The 17,769-nt window shown below is 37.7% G+C and overlaps 1 protein-coding gene across 7 annotated transcripts in view; it reads left to right on the forward strand.

Moving 5' to 3' along the window:
- Positions 1-17,769, forward strand: part of LOC149843341 (uncharacterized) — a 55,197-nt gene that overhangs the window by 22,636 nt on the left and 14,792 nt on the right. For all 7 annotated transcript variants that reach the window (XR_016430864.1, XM_089999729.1, XM_089999730.1 and 4 more), the window contains 2 exons: positions 1,629-3,829; positions 11,977-12,608. Coding sequence is in view for 6 of the 7 variants with exons in the window: in XM_089999729.1 (XP_089855855.1) it covers positions 1,629-3,829; positions 11,977-12,608 (2,833 nt within the window). In the remaining variant the exon portion in view is untranslated. The remainder of the gene's footprint in view (positions 1-1,628; positions 3,830-11,976; positions 12,609-17,769) is intronic.

The following is a 17,769-nucleotide window of genomic DNA, read 5'->3' on the forward strand; positions in this document are numbered from 1 at the left end:
ATGACCGAGTCTCAACTACGGGTTTCTGTATTTTTTTAGGTGACTATGATTTCTTGGAGATGCAAGAAGCAGCGCAAAGTTTCCTTGTCCTCAACGGAAGCAGAATATCGAGATATGTCCACTACAACCATGGAACTTGTGTGGCTAAGAAGTCTTCTCAGTGATATGGGCATTGTCATCTCTACTCCTTCGAAGATGTGTTGTGACAACAAAAGCGCAATTTATATCGAAAGCAATCACACCTTCCACGAGCGTACTAAGCATATTGAGATGAACTGCCATTACGTACGTGATGAATTCCTATGAGGAACCATAACACTTCCTTACGTCACATCCGAGTACCAGTTGGCGGACTTATTTACTAAAGCCCTTGCTGCTCTTCGTTTCTTGTTTCTCCTTAACAAGCTTTCGGTTATATCCCCGTAAAGCTTGAGGGAGGGTGTTAAAATATATATGTAATCTATATATATATATATATTTATATATATATATATATATATATATTGTCTAAGTATACCCACTATGGGTATTTTAGACATTTCACAAGTACCCGATAGGGGTACTTGTCTTTTTTGTTTTTCTTTTTGTAATTATTTTGCACTTTATTTTTTATATTTTTTGTTTTATTTCCAGCCACATAAGGGGCCCCACCATGGAGTCGATGGGGCCCCCAACGGTCACATTTGTGACCGTTGGGGGCTCCCAACGGTCACATTTGTGACCGTTGGGGGCTCCCAACGACTCCATGGGGAGCCCCCTAGGTGGCTCTCCTTTTTAGGCCTAAGGCCACCCCTCCTCTCCTCTTTTTTGTGTATATATAGGGGTGAACCCCTCTTGTATTCTTCACTCTTGAGAGCTCTCTCTCTTTTCAATAAGAGACATTTATATTTTTATGTTGTGTTGTCTCTTGTGGGTTTGGGTGTTAGCCCTTTTGTTTGTTCATTAGTGAATGTTGTAAGTGCTTAATGCACTCTTAGTTTTTCCGCATATTTCATTACAATATATATATATGTATATATATATATATGTATATATATATATGTATATATATATATATATATATATATATATATATATATATATATATTCTCCTCAACCCTCTTTCTATATGTAATCTAGCTTATTTTTTAGGTTCTCCCCCCTCATTCTCTTGTTTCTTTTAGGACTTGATGACTACCATTACTGCGACCCACTGGATTCTCTGTTTTTTCAATTTATCTTTATAATATCAGTTATTGAAGTTGTACCATGGCAGGTGTTCTTGTAATTTCTGAGGTTTTGATTATATGCCTCTATGCTCATTCTCACAATATGAAAGTCAGAGACACTGCATTGTGGTTCACAATCACATTGGTTATGCTGGAGATATGATGTTAGCTTTCCAATTATGTGCAAGTTTCTGTATCCTATCTCATTATTTTGGTGTGTCCTGAAGTGCCTATTTCTTAATAGCTTGGAATTTGCCATGCGTTTATCTTTGTTGTTAAGGAAGCTGCATTTATATAATGGGAGATGGAAAAATAATTTGAAAACAAATATGAAAACCAGCAATTAAATCTTATATATAACTTGTGAACTGCTGTTCTATTTCTTTGTTTTTATCTTAATGATATGATTTATGGTCGCAGGTAATTTCTTTAGGATACGAAGTGCCTTTGCATTTGGTGCTAAGAAGCTAGCCAGGTTACTTGAGTGTCCCAAGGAGAACCTTATTGCAGAGGTCAATCAGTTCTTCATGAACACTTGGGACAGGCATGGCGGCAGGAACCGTCCAGATGCCCCTGGTCCAGATCTTTGGCAGTTGAAGCCTCCTAATACAGATCCAACAGATGGATCTGTTAATTTCAGAAACCACTCAACAACAAAGAAAAAGGGGGCTAATGATGGGGTTATAGAGATTGATCATGCTTCTCTCTTTGATGGTACTCTGAACATCCATGGTGCCTCATCAGAAAATGTGCCGAGGATGAGCAATACTGCTGGAGTTTATCGCAGTCTGAGTAAGAAAAGTTATGGTAATCAACCTGTAAATGCTGAGAAGACCCAGAAAGTTTTGAAGCCATCATATTACTCTCCAAATAACCAAGAAGCCCAAGCCAGGCATCAGTTTGCAAGGACACGATCTAGCCCAGAACTTACTGAGACATCCGGCCAGGCATCAACTAGAGGAAGACGGGGTAACAAGCCAATGGATATTGGAAAGAACCATTTTATCACTGTGAGGCCTGATTACAACAATAGAAGAAGGAACATGCTCTCTGAAACTTCTGCTGCTCACCAGGGTCTGCCTGCTTCTTCCGATGATCCCCTGTCGCTCAGTCACATCTCTTCACAGCAGAGTTTAGATGCTAGTGCTGCCACTAATATGACAGGTGCATTAAATAGTTATGTTCATGACGATGGTAGCGAGTCCCAGCAAGACTTGCAGCAGGAAGAGCAAGATCTGGTTAACATGGTGGCAGCTACTAGAGCACATGGATTTCCTGGACCCATGAGTCTAGCGTCTTCACACATACCTGTTCCATTACAACCTTCTCTCTTGGGCTATGCACAGAGAAATTTAGGAGGAATGGTGCCTACAAATCTCTCCTTGATTGACCCTGCTTGGGGATCTGGCATTCCATTCCCACCTGGTCTTGTTTCTTCTCCACTGTCGCATTATTTTTCTGGGCTTGGATTGGCTTCCAGTCCTGAGGAGATCATTGACTCTAGTAACGAAAATTCCACTTTGACTGAATCAAACCAGGATGACAGTGATGCTACATTCTGGCCTGAAAATGACAATGCCTCCTCTAGTGGGTTAGAATTTGTATCATCTTCACGGTTAAGTGGTTCTAGTAGTACTTCCATGAGAGGTCAGCATCAGAAATTTCAAAACAGCAGAGGCAATGATATCTATGCATCAGAAAAGTCTGCAAGCATGAGACCTTTATCTGTAAATGAGGCGAATTCGTCGAAGCTGCCCAAGTCTGCCAGAGACAAGCGGGGAAGAAAAACAGCTCCTGGAGGGCTCCCAACTACACCTGACAAATCCAAAGCTGGTTGGCAATATGAGAATGATGTGCCATCCGTGGTGGATGAAGCAGATGATAAGGACTGGCATCTGACATCCTCAAGGAATGGGGAGTCTACTTCTGCAGTCCCTCCTTTGTTGCCTGTTGGCTATGAAATGGGTTCCAGTGGATCGGATCCCATGATTCCTGTACCAATGCTTGTAGGTTCTGGCTCTCGACAGATTGCATTCTATCCTACAGGACCTCCGGTTCCTTTTGTGGCGATTCCAGTCTACAATTTCCCATCTGGTGTAGGGAATTCTAGTGGATCACCTAGACACTTTGACTGGGATGATAGTTTGCTGGAGAACAGTCACACAAATGTATCTGAACATAGTGTTGCAACTTCCAGTTTTGATGAGTCAGAGAATGTGGAGCAGTCTGAAGCTTTTGTGAACACAAGTTCTATGGATATTCCAGCACTTGAGCCAAGGTGTGAGCTCAATGTAGACATTCTAAACAGTGATTTTGACAGCCACTGGCAGAACCTACAGTATGGCCGGATATGTCAGGGTCCTCGTACACCAGTAATTTATTCACCACAACTGGTTGTGCCACCTGTTTATCTACAGGGTCATTTTCCGTGCGATGGACCGGGAAGACCATTATCAGCACCAAACATGGGTCTTTTTACACAGATCATGGGTTATGGACCACGTTTTGTGCCTGTTACTCCTCTGCAACCGGGTTCCAGCAGACCCGTTGGAGTTTATCAGCGCTATGGTGAAGAGATGCCAAGATATCGGAGTGGCACGGGAACTTATTTGCCAAATCCTGTAAGTTCCTTTTTTCTTTTGATGGTGGTCCTCATATATGCGTAGTAGATGTCCACCAACAAAATGTGAATCCATGAGCTTCAAGAGCATGATCACAAGGCACAAAAGTGCACTCACATAAGCCACTAAGGGGCCTAGGCGAGAACAAAAAAAATGCAATAGAATAAGAAAAGGAGAGAACAAAAAAAAAACTTTTGGGGTGAGAGGAAGAAAAAAAAGAAAAAAGAAAGGAGACAAAAAAATAACCACTATGTCCCTGCCCAGGCAGAGAAACATGGCCCTACCGCCTAGACCCAAAAGCCTAGACGCTGCTTTTGACAACTAAGAGTCTAACAGATACAAATACTAGTCCTAATGGCTAGTAGACTTGGCTACAATAAATAAAAATATGGAAAGAGAAATATTTGCATAAGAAAATATATACAAGAATATATATATATATATATATATATATATATATATATATATATGTGTGTGTGTGTGTGTGTGTGTGTGTGTGTGTGTGTACATATATGCGTTTTTACAATATTTGCTGCACCTTTCAATTGTGACACCAGTTCTACTCAACCATTACTAAATCTGCCGGGCTCCTGAAAGTTGTAAGACTTCTGAAGGGCTATCCCTTCAACATTTGGAAACAAGAGTCTAATACTTTTGCCATTTTGGTCTTTTTTTTTTCCTGCTTTGCTTAATCAGAGGTTGTTTTGTGAACTATGAAATCTTATGTTGGGATGCCTACCCTTGCTATCCAAAATGATTGACTTAACTCATATACTGAAGTTCTTTGTTTTCTTCTAATTACCAAGTCTTTATGATCTTGAAATATGCATGAGGGATCAAAGCTGAATTCTAGAATGCAATTTGTTGAATTAGCTGTTTTTGCCTAAAACTTATGCTTTATTTGGATAAAAAAGTTTGTGTTTATAAAATAAAAACTCTTACGAAGACTATCTTTCTATATTTTGAATGTTGTCAATATTATGGGAGTCAAATGTTGGTCTATAATGTGATGTTATTAGCGAAGTTTTTTTTTTGAGGACAGGGTCATGTCCTTATATATATATATATATTCTCCTCATCCCTCTTTCTATGTGTGATATTAGTCCAGTTGCTGACTGGGATTCATGAGATATGACAACCCTTGGGGTGCTATTGCTGAATGATGATAAGTGAAAGAGTTTGCCACTTTTATCTTTTTTTTTTTCACTTGTTATGGTTATCCTGTGGACCTATGTCACATGGATACAGCTGTGGAACAGTAATACAGCCATTTTTTTGAAGTTTTCCAGTATAATTAATAAATAAGGGGATATAGTACAGAGTTTAAAAGGAATGTCTATTAGACATAGCTGTGGCCCAACATGACAAAATTTTTGTCATCTCTCATACCGAGATATTTGGTCTATATTTGTCACTTTTTCTTCCTTTTCTTTCTGCTCAGCAGATTTTCTTAATGATTGTAATCCTTTTATAGATCATGTGCAATTAATGTTGCTTTGCCATAATGATCTTTAAGAAAGCTACCAATGCATTGCAATTTATTTGGTTTCTTTAGTTTATTTGTTTGAATATTTAATAATGGTATCCTTTGGGAAACAAAGAATTTACTCTTTTCCTTAGTTATTCTTTGTGGAAAATAAAGAATTAATTGCTGAATTTTATGTTTCATTTGCACCTTATTATCTTTCCTGACAATATGAGAGATTTTCATTATCTTTGTATTGATTCTTTTCCTTTCGGAATTTACTTTGCACAAAATTAGTTTTTTTTCTCTATATCAAGCTGATTGGTTAAGACCAGTCTATATTCCAATATTGTTTGTCAAGTGCCTCTTGGACAAAACATTCTAGTTAGTTTTGGTAATTCAATCATGGGAGGTTTTCCGGTGTAGTTCGTGGAAAATGATTGCCTGACTACAAAGTCAGGTTGAGGAAACATGCCAACCCTGTTTTACTGCCACCTATAAAGTTGTGTAGTTTTTGTAAGAAAACAAGATCCTCCAAAAATGTATTCACTAAAACAACAAGGTGGACACTCAGAAGTTCTACCAAAACACCAAAAGAAGGTTCACAGGCCACAAAATGGGCTCACACACAAACACTCACTAAAGGGGCAAACTCAAGGAATAAAAATAATATTTTATTGATCAAGACCATGCAAGAATGATACATTTGAGAGGGGGTTTCACCCTTATTTATACACACAACAAGGGGCTCCTAAGAGAGACGTTGGGAGAGGTCCCAACGGCTCCAATAGAGCCGTCGGGCTCTCTCTCCAATGTATCTCTAGCTACAAAGCAGCTGGAAAAGTAAAAATGAACTAACCTAGTTAGACACTAACACCTAGTTACTATTTATTAGTTAGGTACTAACCTAACATGTATATATATATATACACACACACACACGTTGTATATACATTTATATGTATATACATTTACATTTTTAACACTCTCTCTCAAACTTATGGTTAAATAACTGAAGAAAGTGGAATCTAGGAGCAACAAGAGGTTTAGTAAAGAAGTCTGCCAATTGATATTCTGAAGTAATGTAGGAAGATCAATAGTGCCATGTAGATATTCTTCTCGTACATGGTGACCGTCTATCTCAATGTGTTTTGTTCGTTCGTGGAAGGTTCAGTTGCTGACAATGTAGATGAAACTTTTGTTGTCACAACACAGTCTTGATGCTCCTGTATTTGAAACACTTATGTCAGCCAACAATCTCCTTAGCCAAACCACCTCCATAGTGGTTATGACTTAATATTCTACTTCGGTTGAAGAAAAAAACTTTATGCTGCTTCTTGCACCTTCATGAGATCAATGAGTCACCTAAAAGCACACAAAAATCAGTGGTTGACTGTAAGTTATTTGGATCACCTCCGCATCAGTAAGCAAGTAAATCTAAGGAGGAAGAAACAACTAAAAAAAGTCCTCGAAAAATAAAAGTTTTAATATATCTAATAATACACAAAACTGCTCCTATATGAATAATGGTGGTAGCATGCTTAAACTGGCTTGCTGTGTGAAGTGCATGTGTAGTATCAGGTCTCGTAATTGAGAGATATGACAAAGCCTCGACATGGTTGTCCATCATAAATCTTCATTTTGACATTTACAACTTCAGGAGTGTCAACCTTCTTTTCATCTAAAATACCTGACTTTGCAATAATATCTAACGCAAATTTAGATTGAATTAGTAAATATCCTCTAGAGAAATAAGCAACTTTTAAACCAAGAAAATACTTTAAAAATCTCAAATTAGTCATTTCAAAATGTATTTTAAGAAGGCTTTTAATGTTTTCAATTCCCTGTTTGTCACCTCCTATGATTCTGATATCATCCACATAAAGAATAATAATAATAATAACTATATCAGAAATCTTAACAAACAAAACTGTGTCAATTAAAAAAGATTGAAATCCAACATTAAGTATAACTTGACTAAACCTGTTATACCAAGCCTTTGGAGCTTGTTTAAGGTCATATAGTGCCTTATCTAAACCAAAAGCCTTTCCTTTAAGAATAACTATACCGGGCGGTGCCTCCATATAGACTTAGGCCATTTCTTCATAGAGGCAAGGGCTACTATGGTTCTAACTGTGGTCATCCTAGCAACAAGTGCAAATGTTTTCTCGTAATCTATTTCATACTCTTGAGAGTATCTATTCCATATTCTTGGGGGTATCCTTTGGCAACTAGCCTAGCTTTGTACCTTTCAAGAGTTCCATCACTCTTGGTCTTTATCTTATGGACATATCGACAACCTATGAGTTTCTTTTCTAATGGAATATTTTGGACAGTCGAAGTATTCACCTTTTCTAAAGCATCTAATTGTATCATCATGGGTTCTACCCACTCAGAATGTGCGTTCTATATAGGAATGTATCAATATAACCTAAGCTTGATACTTAGGTGAAAATGACTCATAGGACACAAATTTCCCAGGAGGTTTTGATACTTTCGATAACCTTTTAGTTTGTATTTCTACATTGTTTTCATTAGTATATTTTTCAAGGGCACATGGATGCTCATATCTAATGCACCTGAAATATTAAATACATTTTTTATTTTTAGATTGTTTTTCACTTATCTCATTGTCAAGAGATTTTTCTTCACTCACCATATCATTTTTGACATTCTGATCTTCATCAAGATTTATAACACAATCACCAAACTTTGGAATCATATTCAACAGGAAAGAATACTCGGTTAGATCCAATAGGAAAGAATACTCAGTTATGTCCTTAGGATTCTCAAATTCAGATTTTTTTTCTAAGAAAGACACATTTCTTAAAACATATAATTTCTTATTCTTAAAATCAAAACATCTATAGCCTTTTTGGTTATTTTCATACCCCCAAAAGGCACAAGGAATAGCATGGGGAGAAAGTTATATCATTTTTTATAAGTGACTACAAAATATTTGCATCCAAAAACCCATAGTCTAAGTTTAAAGAGTTTTTTCAACTGGTGATATATTTTTCAAGATAATAGATAGCATTCTTTTAATTAGATAAACTGCAGGCAAAGTGACTTCGGCCCAAAATTCTTTAGGTACTTGATTTGAGATAAGCAGTTTTTGTGGTTTCTATGATGTGCCTATGTTTTTTTTCGGCAAGTCATTTTGTTGTGGAGTGTAGGGACACGATTTTTGATGTGTAATACCATTTGATTTTAGATAATCTTTAAAATTTTTTGATAAAAATTCTTCTCCTGGATTAGTGCAAAAGATAAAGACATTCTTTTGAAATTTATTTTTGATCAAATTGTGAAATATTTAAAAATATGAAAAAACTTCAGATTTATATTTGAGAAAATAAGTCCACGTTTGTCTAGAACATCATCAACAAAGATTAATATAATATGCAAACCCACCCTTAGATATAACAGGCGCTGGCCCCCAATATCTGAATGTACTAACTCAAGCGGTCACGTTGAGACAAAAGTTCTTTCTTGGAATGACAATCTTTTCTTACCAAGAATACAATCTTCACATGTAAAATTTTCAAAATTAAAATTTTTTTCCATATTTGAAAAGTGTTGAATTTTGGATACATTAAGATGGCCTAGTCTTTTATGCCATAAATCTAAATCCAGCTTCTGAACATTGTAACAAAAGATATTTTTGAGTATTTCTAAAAAATCCATATAGTATAAACCTCTTTCCTATGGCCTTCCTTAATTAACTTCCCTCACTGGCGATCCTGCACTTGACAACCAATAAAAGAGAAAAAAACATTATACCCATAGTCATATAATTGAGAGACAGACAAAATATTTAGGTTTAACTTAAAAATATATCTAATTTTGGAACAAAAAAACCTTTTGAAACATTTTCGATATTTTCTATTCTATTTATCTCAATGGATGTCCCATAAACAGTAAAAGCTTTTGACCTGCTTGAGTTATGATATTCAGATAAGATATCACCATTTGGCCTCATATGAAATAAGGCACCTGAGTCAAGAATCCAAAGAATCTTACCGGGGTTAGAGATACCAACAGAAGTGACCGCGACTCTGGTTGATGAAGCTCCTTTGAGTAGAGGTTGGAGAGCTTCTACAAATTGAGTCAAAGACATCCTCCCAATGTTTGATTCTTGTGTAACTTTGAGCTCACTTTACTCTTGTGCAATCTATGATACCTTCTTTATAGGGTCTCTTTAATTTAAGACAATATGTCTTGATGTCATTCTGGTTCACGACAATAATAACAAATAATTTTTTTCTTCTGAAACTCATTATCTTGTTTTTCATAGTTATTATTGTTTGGTCTCCCATAATGTGGTGGTTTGTAAGTAAGGACATGGTTTCCTGACCTAGACACGACTATTATCAAATTATCTTCTTTAGATGGCTTCTTTTTTAGTCTATTTTCGTTGATACTTAGCTCTTCAATAGTATCTTCAATAGAAAACTTTTCCTTCATGAAGAATAGTCGATTTGGTAGACTCAAACTCCAGTATTAGACAATTGATAGAAATGCTACACATCAATTTGTCTTTGCCGAAGTTCTATGTCTTCGGGACAATGCCATTGTGGCTCAGGAAGAGCCAACTTATTCAGAAGGTCAGACAACTCACAAAAGTATTCTTTAATACTTTTTTCTACTTGAGTCATGGTACGGACTTTGTCTCGTAAGTTGCAAATGTAGGCAATATCTTTAAGATAATACATTCTCTTGAGATATTCACATACTTTATTTGCATGTTCAAACTTAGCTAAACTTGAGCACTTCTTGATATCAACACTACTAATAAGCCAAGACATAATCTTAGCATGCCCCGTCCTTCGTTGTCTTCATTTTTTCTCATACGTGGCCATAGCCTTGGTCTTCTCCGCCTCCATAAAAGGTGCCTCTTTTTCTTTTTCTATCTTAATAAGAATTAGTTTGGGTTCCAAATCCGACCCATCCACTAATCTCCACAACCCTTTCTCCCATATGAAGTGCTTCATGATTGAAGCCCATGTTACAAAATTTGCATAATTGAGTTTAATGGGTTTTAGGGTGACATTATTATTGTCATCCATGTACAAGGGCTAAGAGAAAGAAGATAGAGAGGAAAAAGAAAAAAGAGATAATCGAAAGTATCACAAGCACTCTACCACCAAGAGAGCATCTCCAACGAAGAACATGAACACACGAGCACTCTGCCACCAAGAAAGCACTACGAACACACGAGCATTTGAATAAATTTTGCAAAAGAGACTATCTCTTCAAAATCTTGAGTGGCATGCTTTCCAATGCACCAAAAAATCAGCTTAATCTCCAAGCTCTGATACCATGTAAGAAAACAAGATCCTCCAAAAATGTATTCACCAAAACATCAAGGTGGACACTCAAAGAGTTCCACCAAAACGCCAAAAGAAATTCATAGGCCACAAAATAGGCTTATGCACAAACACCCACTAAAATGGCAAACACAAGGAATGAAAATAATATTTTATTGATTAAGACCAAGAATGATACATTTGAGAGCTATGCCACATGGGTGCGGGTGTGGCACTTTCAAAAATCTAGGGTGCGGGGGTGCGGCAGGGGCAAAAATGTGTATATATATATATATATATATATATATATAGAAGGGGTCCAAAATTGAAACTTCTAAATAAAATCATTTAAAACTTCAAAATATGGGTTTAATTTACAAGTTGGACTTTAGGAGACCTTTCCTATTCTCAATGAAAGCTTTTAATTTCCAAGAATCTAAATAAAATCATTTAAAACTTCAAAATATGGGTTTAATTTACACGTTGGACTTTAGGAGACCTTTCCTATTCTCAATGAAAGCTTTTAATTTCCAAGATAGATTTTAGGAAACCGTTTTCTATTATCAACACTTTCCAAAGCTGCTTTGTTGAGAAACTCGTTTTATGTTTTTGGTGGATGAGAGGAAGTTTTATTACTATTAAATGAGAGAGAGAGAGAGAGTTTAATGAGAATTTATTCACTTGAAAATAATGTTGTTCAATGCATTTTAAATGAATTTAAAGCAAGGGTCTCTTTTTTTTAATTTCCAAAGCAGATTTTTTTAATCCAAAAAATGGACCAAAATGACCCTGGGTGCGTTGACCGCACCCAGGGTCGGGTTGACCGCACCGGGTGTCGCACCCACACGTGCACCCGTGTCGCGTCGTGTCGACGCGGGTGCGGCACCTGTCTTGGTGAATCCCTGTGACATAGTTTGAGAGGGGTTTTCACCCTTTTTTATACCCACAACAAGGGGCTCCTAAGAGAGACAATGGGAGAAGTCCCAACGGTTCCAATAGAGCTGTTGGGCTCTCTCTCCAATGTCTCTAACTACAAAGTAGCTGAAAAAGTAAAAATGAACTAACCTAGTTAAACACTAATACCTAGTTACTATTTACTAGTTAGGTACTAACCTAACATATATATATATATATATATACACACATTTACATTTTTAACAGTTTTGCCAATAGTCAACACAATCTTTTTGTTGATCTTTTGATTGTCACTTGGCATTTGCAATGTGGCTCGAGCATGACCTTTTGATTGACTCTTATACATCTACTCTTTCATGAGGACATTTTCTTCCATGCATCATAATTTAAACCAGGTTTCTGTCCTAGAGTCAGTAATAGGAATAGTCAATTAATGAAACTGTCATTGTTGGTTTTTTTAGAAACCAGTTCCATTCCAGGATAGGCATTCAGCAAACAACCGAAGCCACCGAGGGAGCTACAACTATGACAGAAATGACCATGGTGATAGTGACAGAGGATGGAACGCCAACTCAAAACCACGTGGCTCTGGACGAAACTACAACAAATATGATATCCGTGGCCAGGCTGATAAACTAAGTTCGAGGTCTGATCATCCGGGAGGGCCTGATACCCGTACAGATCGATTATGGGATTCGTACAGGCATGAAGCTTTCACTTCGTTTCCTACACAAAGCGGCACATTTACGTCTGCCAATCCTGTTCATGGCACAGGCAATGTAGCATATGGCATGTACCCTCTTCAGGCTGTCAATTCTAATGCTGTTGGGTCATCACTGAGTGGGTCCGGCCCCAGTGTTCTATCAGTGGTAATGTTGTACCCTTATGAGCATAATATTGGCTACGCTCAATCACAGGAGCAGCTCAAGTTTGGCTCCTTGGGCCCAGTCCATTTTGACAGTGTAAATGAGGCAACACAGATTGGTGATGGAGGTGTGGCACCAGGTTTGTATGAGCAGCGACATGGCCTGTTCAAGGGTGGCTCACCTGCTCAGTCATCTCCAGACCAGCCTTCTTCTCCCCAACTCCAAAGGTAGGCACTTTGGTTCTTTTTAATAGAGAAGTTAAGTACATGGTTCAGTGCTTGTTCTTTATACCGTTTTCAGTTTTGTATTTTGAATAAATGTGCAGACAGAAGTATAACTGTTGTCATTTTGGTGGCCAATTCAGGCTCTGAGTGAGTCAAGCGTCACCCCATTTGGGGTGCGCCAGTACTGTACAAAAATATATGATGGTATGGGTGCACAATCCATATGAGAAAGTTGATTCTTTTGTCTCCATACTAAAGGGGCTTCCCAATGACACCACTCCTCTTTCATCAACACACACTACTCTTTATTCATGGAGTCACACTCTTTCTATATGTCCCTAATAATGATAGAAGTATGCCATCACAGAAGGCTGTGTTGACCTTTTAATTTTCTTTTTGTGCTTGGGTTGGGTTTTAAAAGTTCTGATTTGATATAAAGGTCAGGACACCTTGGCTTTCATTTTATTTTCTGAATTAATTGGATCAAATCTCAGTTTGAGAATTTGTTTTGGTCCCTTGTACACCATGGGCGCAGGTCTAGGGTTCTGGTAGATGATTAATCTCCCTGTTAGCATGTTCTAACTAGTAAGTGGCTTCAGTAACTAAGGATTACTCATGCCTTCTTTTTATAAAATTATAGCCCTGTTTAGGTGTACTTCTCTTTATTCTTTATATATAATAAATAGAAATGGTATTTATAAACAAAAAATGAATAAACATAGACAAATTAGTCTCCGTTTTGATGACTAATTTGTTTATATTAATTTTTTATTAAATGTGTTTGGACTACTCTGTGCATTGACCACCGCTGCTCCTCATGTGGCCTCCACATCTGCACCTCCACTACCTACTGAGCCACCTCTGGCTTTGCCACCACCAGCCTCAACTCCATCCTGACCACCAGCTGTAACACCTACCACCTCTGCTCAAGAACCACTCTCTAGCCTCCACTTGAACAGGTGCTGCCTCTGTACCATCCCCAATCCCCCACTCTTACTAAGAAGCAGAGCTCCTCTGCACCTTCTTTAGAGGTAGAGAATCCTCCGGCACCACCCTTCGAATCCCTTAGCCCATCTCAACACTCTACTGCTCTAAACTCTCTCTCCTATGTCACATAGGTGCAGGTGTGGATGCAGATACGGGTGCGGAGGGTGTGACATGGCAATTTCAAAAAACTTAGGTGCGGGGGCGGATATGTGTGTGTATCATCAAACACCCAATTTGTCCGATGCAAATCGGATGAATTTGCGCTGATACAACGCTTTAGCGGCGGTAAAGGCCGCCGCCAAACAGACTTTTTTTTAACCCGCGGTGCACGACCGCGCGTCTGAGCATCGTCCGATGCCAGAGGCGTTCGACGACACATGCTATTATATATATACACATGTATGTGTGCATTTATGTATTTATCTATATAAAATAGATAAAAATGGACTTGGTTAGGGTTAACTGAATCTATTTTTGGACAGAAATGGACCTCAGTGTGTTTAACCTTACCTGACACAAAGAAAGCCTTGTCCAAGTGTCGCACCTACATCGGTGCCGGTGCGATGCTGGTGCGTTGCCTTGTTAGAAGAGTCTGTGTTACATAGTCTCTCTCTCTCTCTCTTATATATATAGAATCGTTTGTATGTACAAAAATATTGCAAATCCCATTTTTTTAACCACACATATATGATCTACATGGTCCATCTAGTGTGGATCTTTGATTGTTGGATTCCAATATGTGAGAAACTGAGCGTGATTTTCCATTTATGCAAAAATTGATTGTCATAAATGCACCAAAAGTTGTTGACGCAAGGAGATGCTTTTTTTGGGTAAAAAAACACGATCCAGTGCTCGACCCATGACAAATCTGCCATGCTGAACTCATCTGTGGTTGGATTATGTGAAAACAACTTACAGGGTGAGATCTTGGGTTGTTTGTCAAACAGTCATAGCAAATATATTCCTACTATTTTAAAGGCTTCAAAAATCAATGGCCTACAATGTGCGATACTTTCCCGGGTCATAAGATCTTGTTTTTTCATTGAAAAAACACGATTCAAAAGCTGATCCTTACTATTTTAGACATGGTGAATCCATCTGAGGTTGTTTGAATCAAAACAACCTGCACCATGGTGATCCAGAGGCGTTTGTACATACAAAAGTTTGTAGCAACCATTTTCGTACACACACACACACCCATACCCATCTTCATTGAGATTTTCATGTTGTACCCTTTGTACCCACAACCTTATCTATGTGACAGGGGTGCACAATTATATTGAGTGGAGTCATTTGGGTGATCTATATGGGCGTGAGCAACAACTTGATGTACTTGACTCTCAATGAGGTTGCTTCCTGATTGCTTTGTCACTGCTGCTGCTGGCCCCCCGAGCAGTGTTGGTGTTGCTGAGGTGTCTCAAAAACATGCTCGACAGGGTTTGTTCCTGGTCCTTACCAGGCTGACCTGGTCTCAGTGGGTAGGGGAGAAATAAAAGGAGGTGAGGCCACCAAAGGCTGAGGAGGAGGATAGGGTGTCATTGGTGGGGCAATTGAGGCAACTTGGATGAAAAGAATCAAGAACTGATATGAAAATAAATATAAATAGAAACTAAAAACAGCCTCCTTCATGTTCTTGAAAAGTGGTAGTGCTTCTATTTTTATGTATAACAAGTTGTTAAATACAAGTTGTTTTTCTTTGGAATATGTTGAGTATAGGTATAAACAAAACACCTGATCATGATTGTTTCTAATTAAAATAAATACCAATCAATATCTGATGTTTACAAATATATTGAAATGCTACCCTTGTATAAATGGGTGCTTTTGCAAAACATCATTTTACTGGTGTAACATACCCAGTGTTGTGAAAAGCGTTGAGGCGTAGCGAGGCGCTCCACCAAAAACTGAGGCGAGGCGTAAGCCTCGAGGCGTAAAGCGTAAGCCTCAAATATTTTTTTTGAAAACTTCAAAAAAAATATCTAAAAATAAAAATAAACAAAGAAATGCTTTATTGATGAAATCACAACCAATAAGAAATAGAAAATCTCAAATAAGTACTAAAAATGTGAGATTAACATATAAAAGTAACTAAAAACTGATTACATAACTGAAAAATATATGAGATTTATCTTTTGTAACCAATATGGCGTAAACACACATTCCTCGATATTGCCCCTCAAACTTCTGATGTTCATATAATGAGGAATTGCAAGGCAGAAAGAAATGATGTAATGTGAGGCTTTTTAAAAGTGTCAAAGAACCTTAGGGATGTCATGAAAGGCATGGTGATGTATTCACAATTTATTGTCTATTGAAGCATGCATTATGTATTATTTTTCAGTTGTTTATTAAGACAAAACTAGTTGCTGTTTAAGTAGCATCTCATTGCCACACTTCATCAAGTTAGGATCAGAGATTGAACACCGATATCAGAAGACAACCAAATAAACTCCTACTAACTGGCAAGTAGTTCTATAGAGCTTTTTGATTGGAATATAGTTTTCTTTTTACTTCACCAGGACATGAAAAAACTATCTCACAGAAAGGCACTAACTTGTGGTGGAAAAGTACCCACTCTTCTCCTTTTCATGCTATCAGTATCAGAAATGCTCATGGAGCTCAAAGTGGGATTTAATGTAAGAAATAAGTTGTGTGCATCCTTTTGTATGATGGGTGGTACACATACTGCAAAAATATGTAACATCCTGAAATTGGATAGAGCTACGAACTGCGTTAAGAACAATTATCCACTCCACTCTTCTCAGTAAACTTGCCAGACTTATTGAACTCGTTGCGCAGTGCTGAAAGTTCTGAAAAAATGCCTAACTGGACCACATGCCACAGGATGCACCATTGCCCAAAAGTAATATTTTTTGGTCTTCTCTATCCACAAGTTTCACAAGTCTCATTTTCTTAAATGAAACCTCACTCAAAACTCGTAAACAATTTGATCCCTCCCCCAAAAGAAAATGAGAAAAAGCAGTAGACTGCGTGTGAGAGAGGTAAGAGTACCTGTGTGAGAAAAATATGAGAGAGAGGGAGAGTATGCGTGTGAGAGAGAGACTGCGCATGAGAGACGAGAGAGAGACTGCGCATGAGAGAAAGAGAGTCTGCGTGAAAACATAAAATATTAGGGTTTGTTTAAACTTTAAACCCTATTTTTTGGTCAAATGAGGGCTTTGACCCTCATTTGACCAAAAGCCCCAGGCATACACGCCTCAGTTTGAGGCGCGCCTCGCCTCGAGGCGTGCACCTCAAGGCGTATGAGGCGCACGCCTCGAAGGTTTTGCGCTTTATATATGCGCCTCAAGGCATAAAGCCCCTCGCCTTGAGGCGAGGCGCGCTTTTTGCGCCTTGAGGCGCGTTTTTAATAACACTGAACATACCCATTATCTTTTTTTTTTTTGCTTTTGTTTTTTCAGATTATCAAGCTGTTTTTCAAAAAGTTTGAGTATGGTTTTGTTGCATTACATCCATGTTTAATTATCTTGCTGCTTGAAGAAAAAGGTGTCACTATATGTCCAATTAGGGCCTATGTAGTTAAAATTCCGACTAGGCTACCTATGCGCAAGTCCACTGCCTAGGAGCGCCTAGGCAAGTACCTAGGTTGGAAAAGGGGCACCAAGGTTGGTTTTTGTATTTATTTTTATAATATATTTTTTTAATATTTACACAGAGAAACCGCCCCTAGGGTCAGAGACCTAGCCGCACTGCCTCTGTCTTCCGTACCTACGATCACTGTCCTGGCAGCGTAAAACTCCATGGGCTTACCCATTTTTTATAATATTTAAAACATTATAATAATGTTTTATTTGAGTATGTTGAAATATTAAAGTGTTTCAGTTTTTCGTCTTATTTTTATGTTTTCTATATTTTTATTTTAAATGTTTTTACTCTTTTGTGTGTATCTAGGTGACACATCTGAACAAATATTTGTTCAAATGGAGTTGAATGTTAGAAATGTAGTTATGTTTTAATTATTTAGATTCATTCATGTTTTTTTTTGAAGTTTCAGTTGTTTAACTTCATAAATTGTATTGAATATATAATTTATATATTTTTTAAGAATTTATTGTAATTTTTTCTTCTTTTTTTTTTCAAATTATGGACCCGATTAGGTCGACTAGTCATGCCTAAGGAATTGGCTAGGCTTTTTAGGAGGGTGTTGCCTAGGCTT

The sequence above is a fragment of the Nuphar pumila genome, chromosome 3, assembly GCF_984573655.1.
Source record: "Nuphar pumila chromosome 3, dmNupPumi1.hap1.1, whole genome shotgun sequence".
In the NCBI taxonomy this organism is placed as follows: domain Eukaryota; kingdom Viridiplantae; phylum Streptophyta; class Magnoliopsida; order Nymphaeales; family Nymphaeaceae; genus Nuphar; species Nuphar pumila.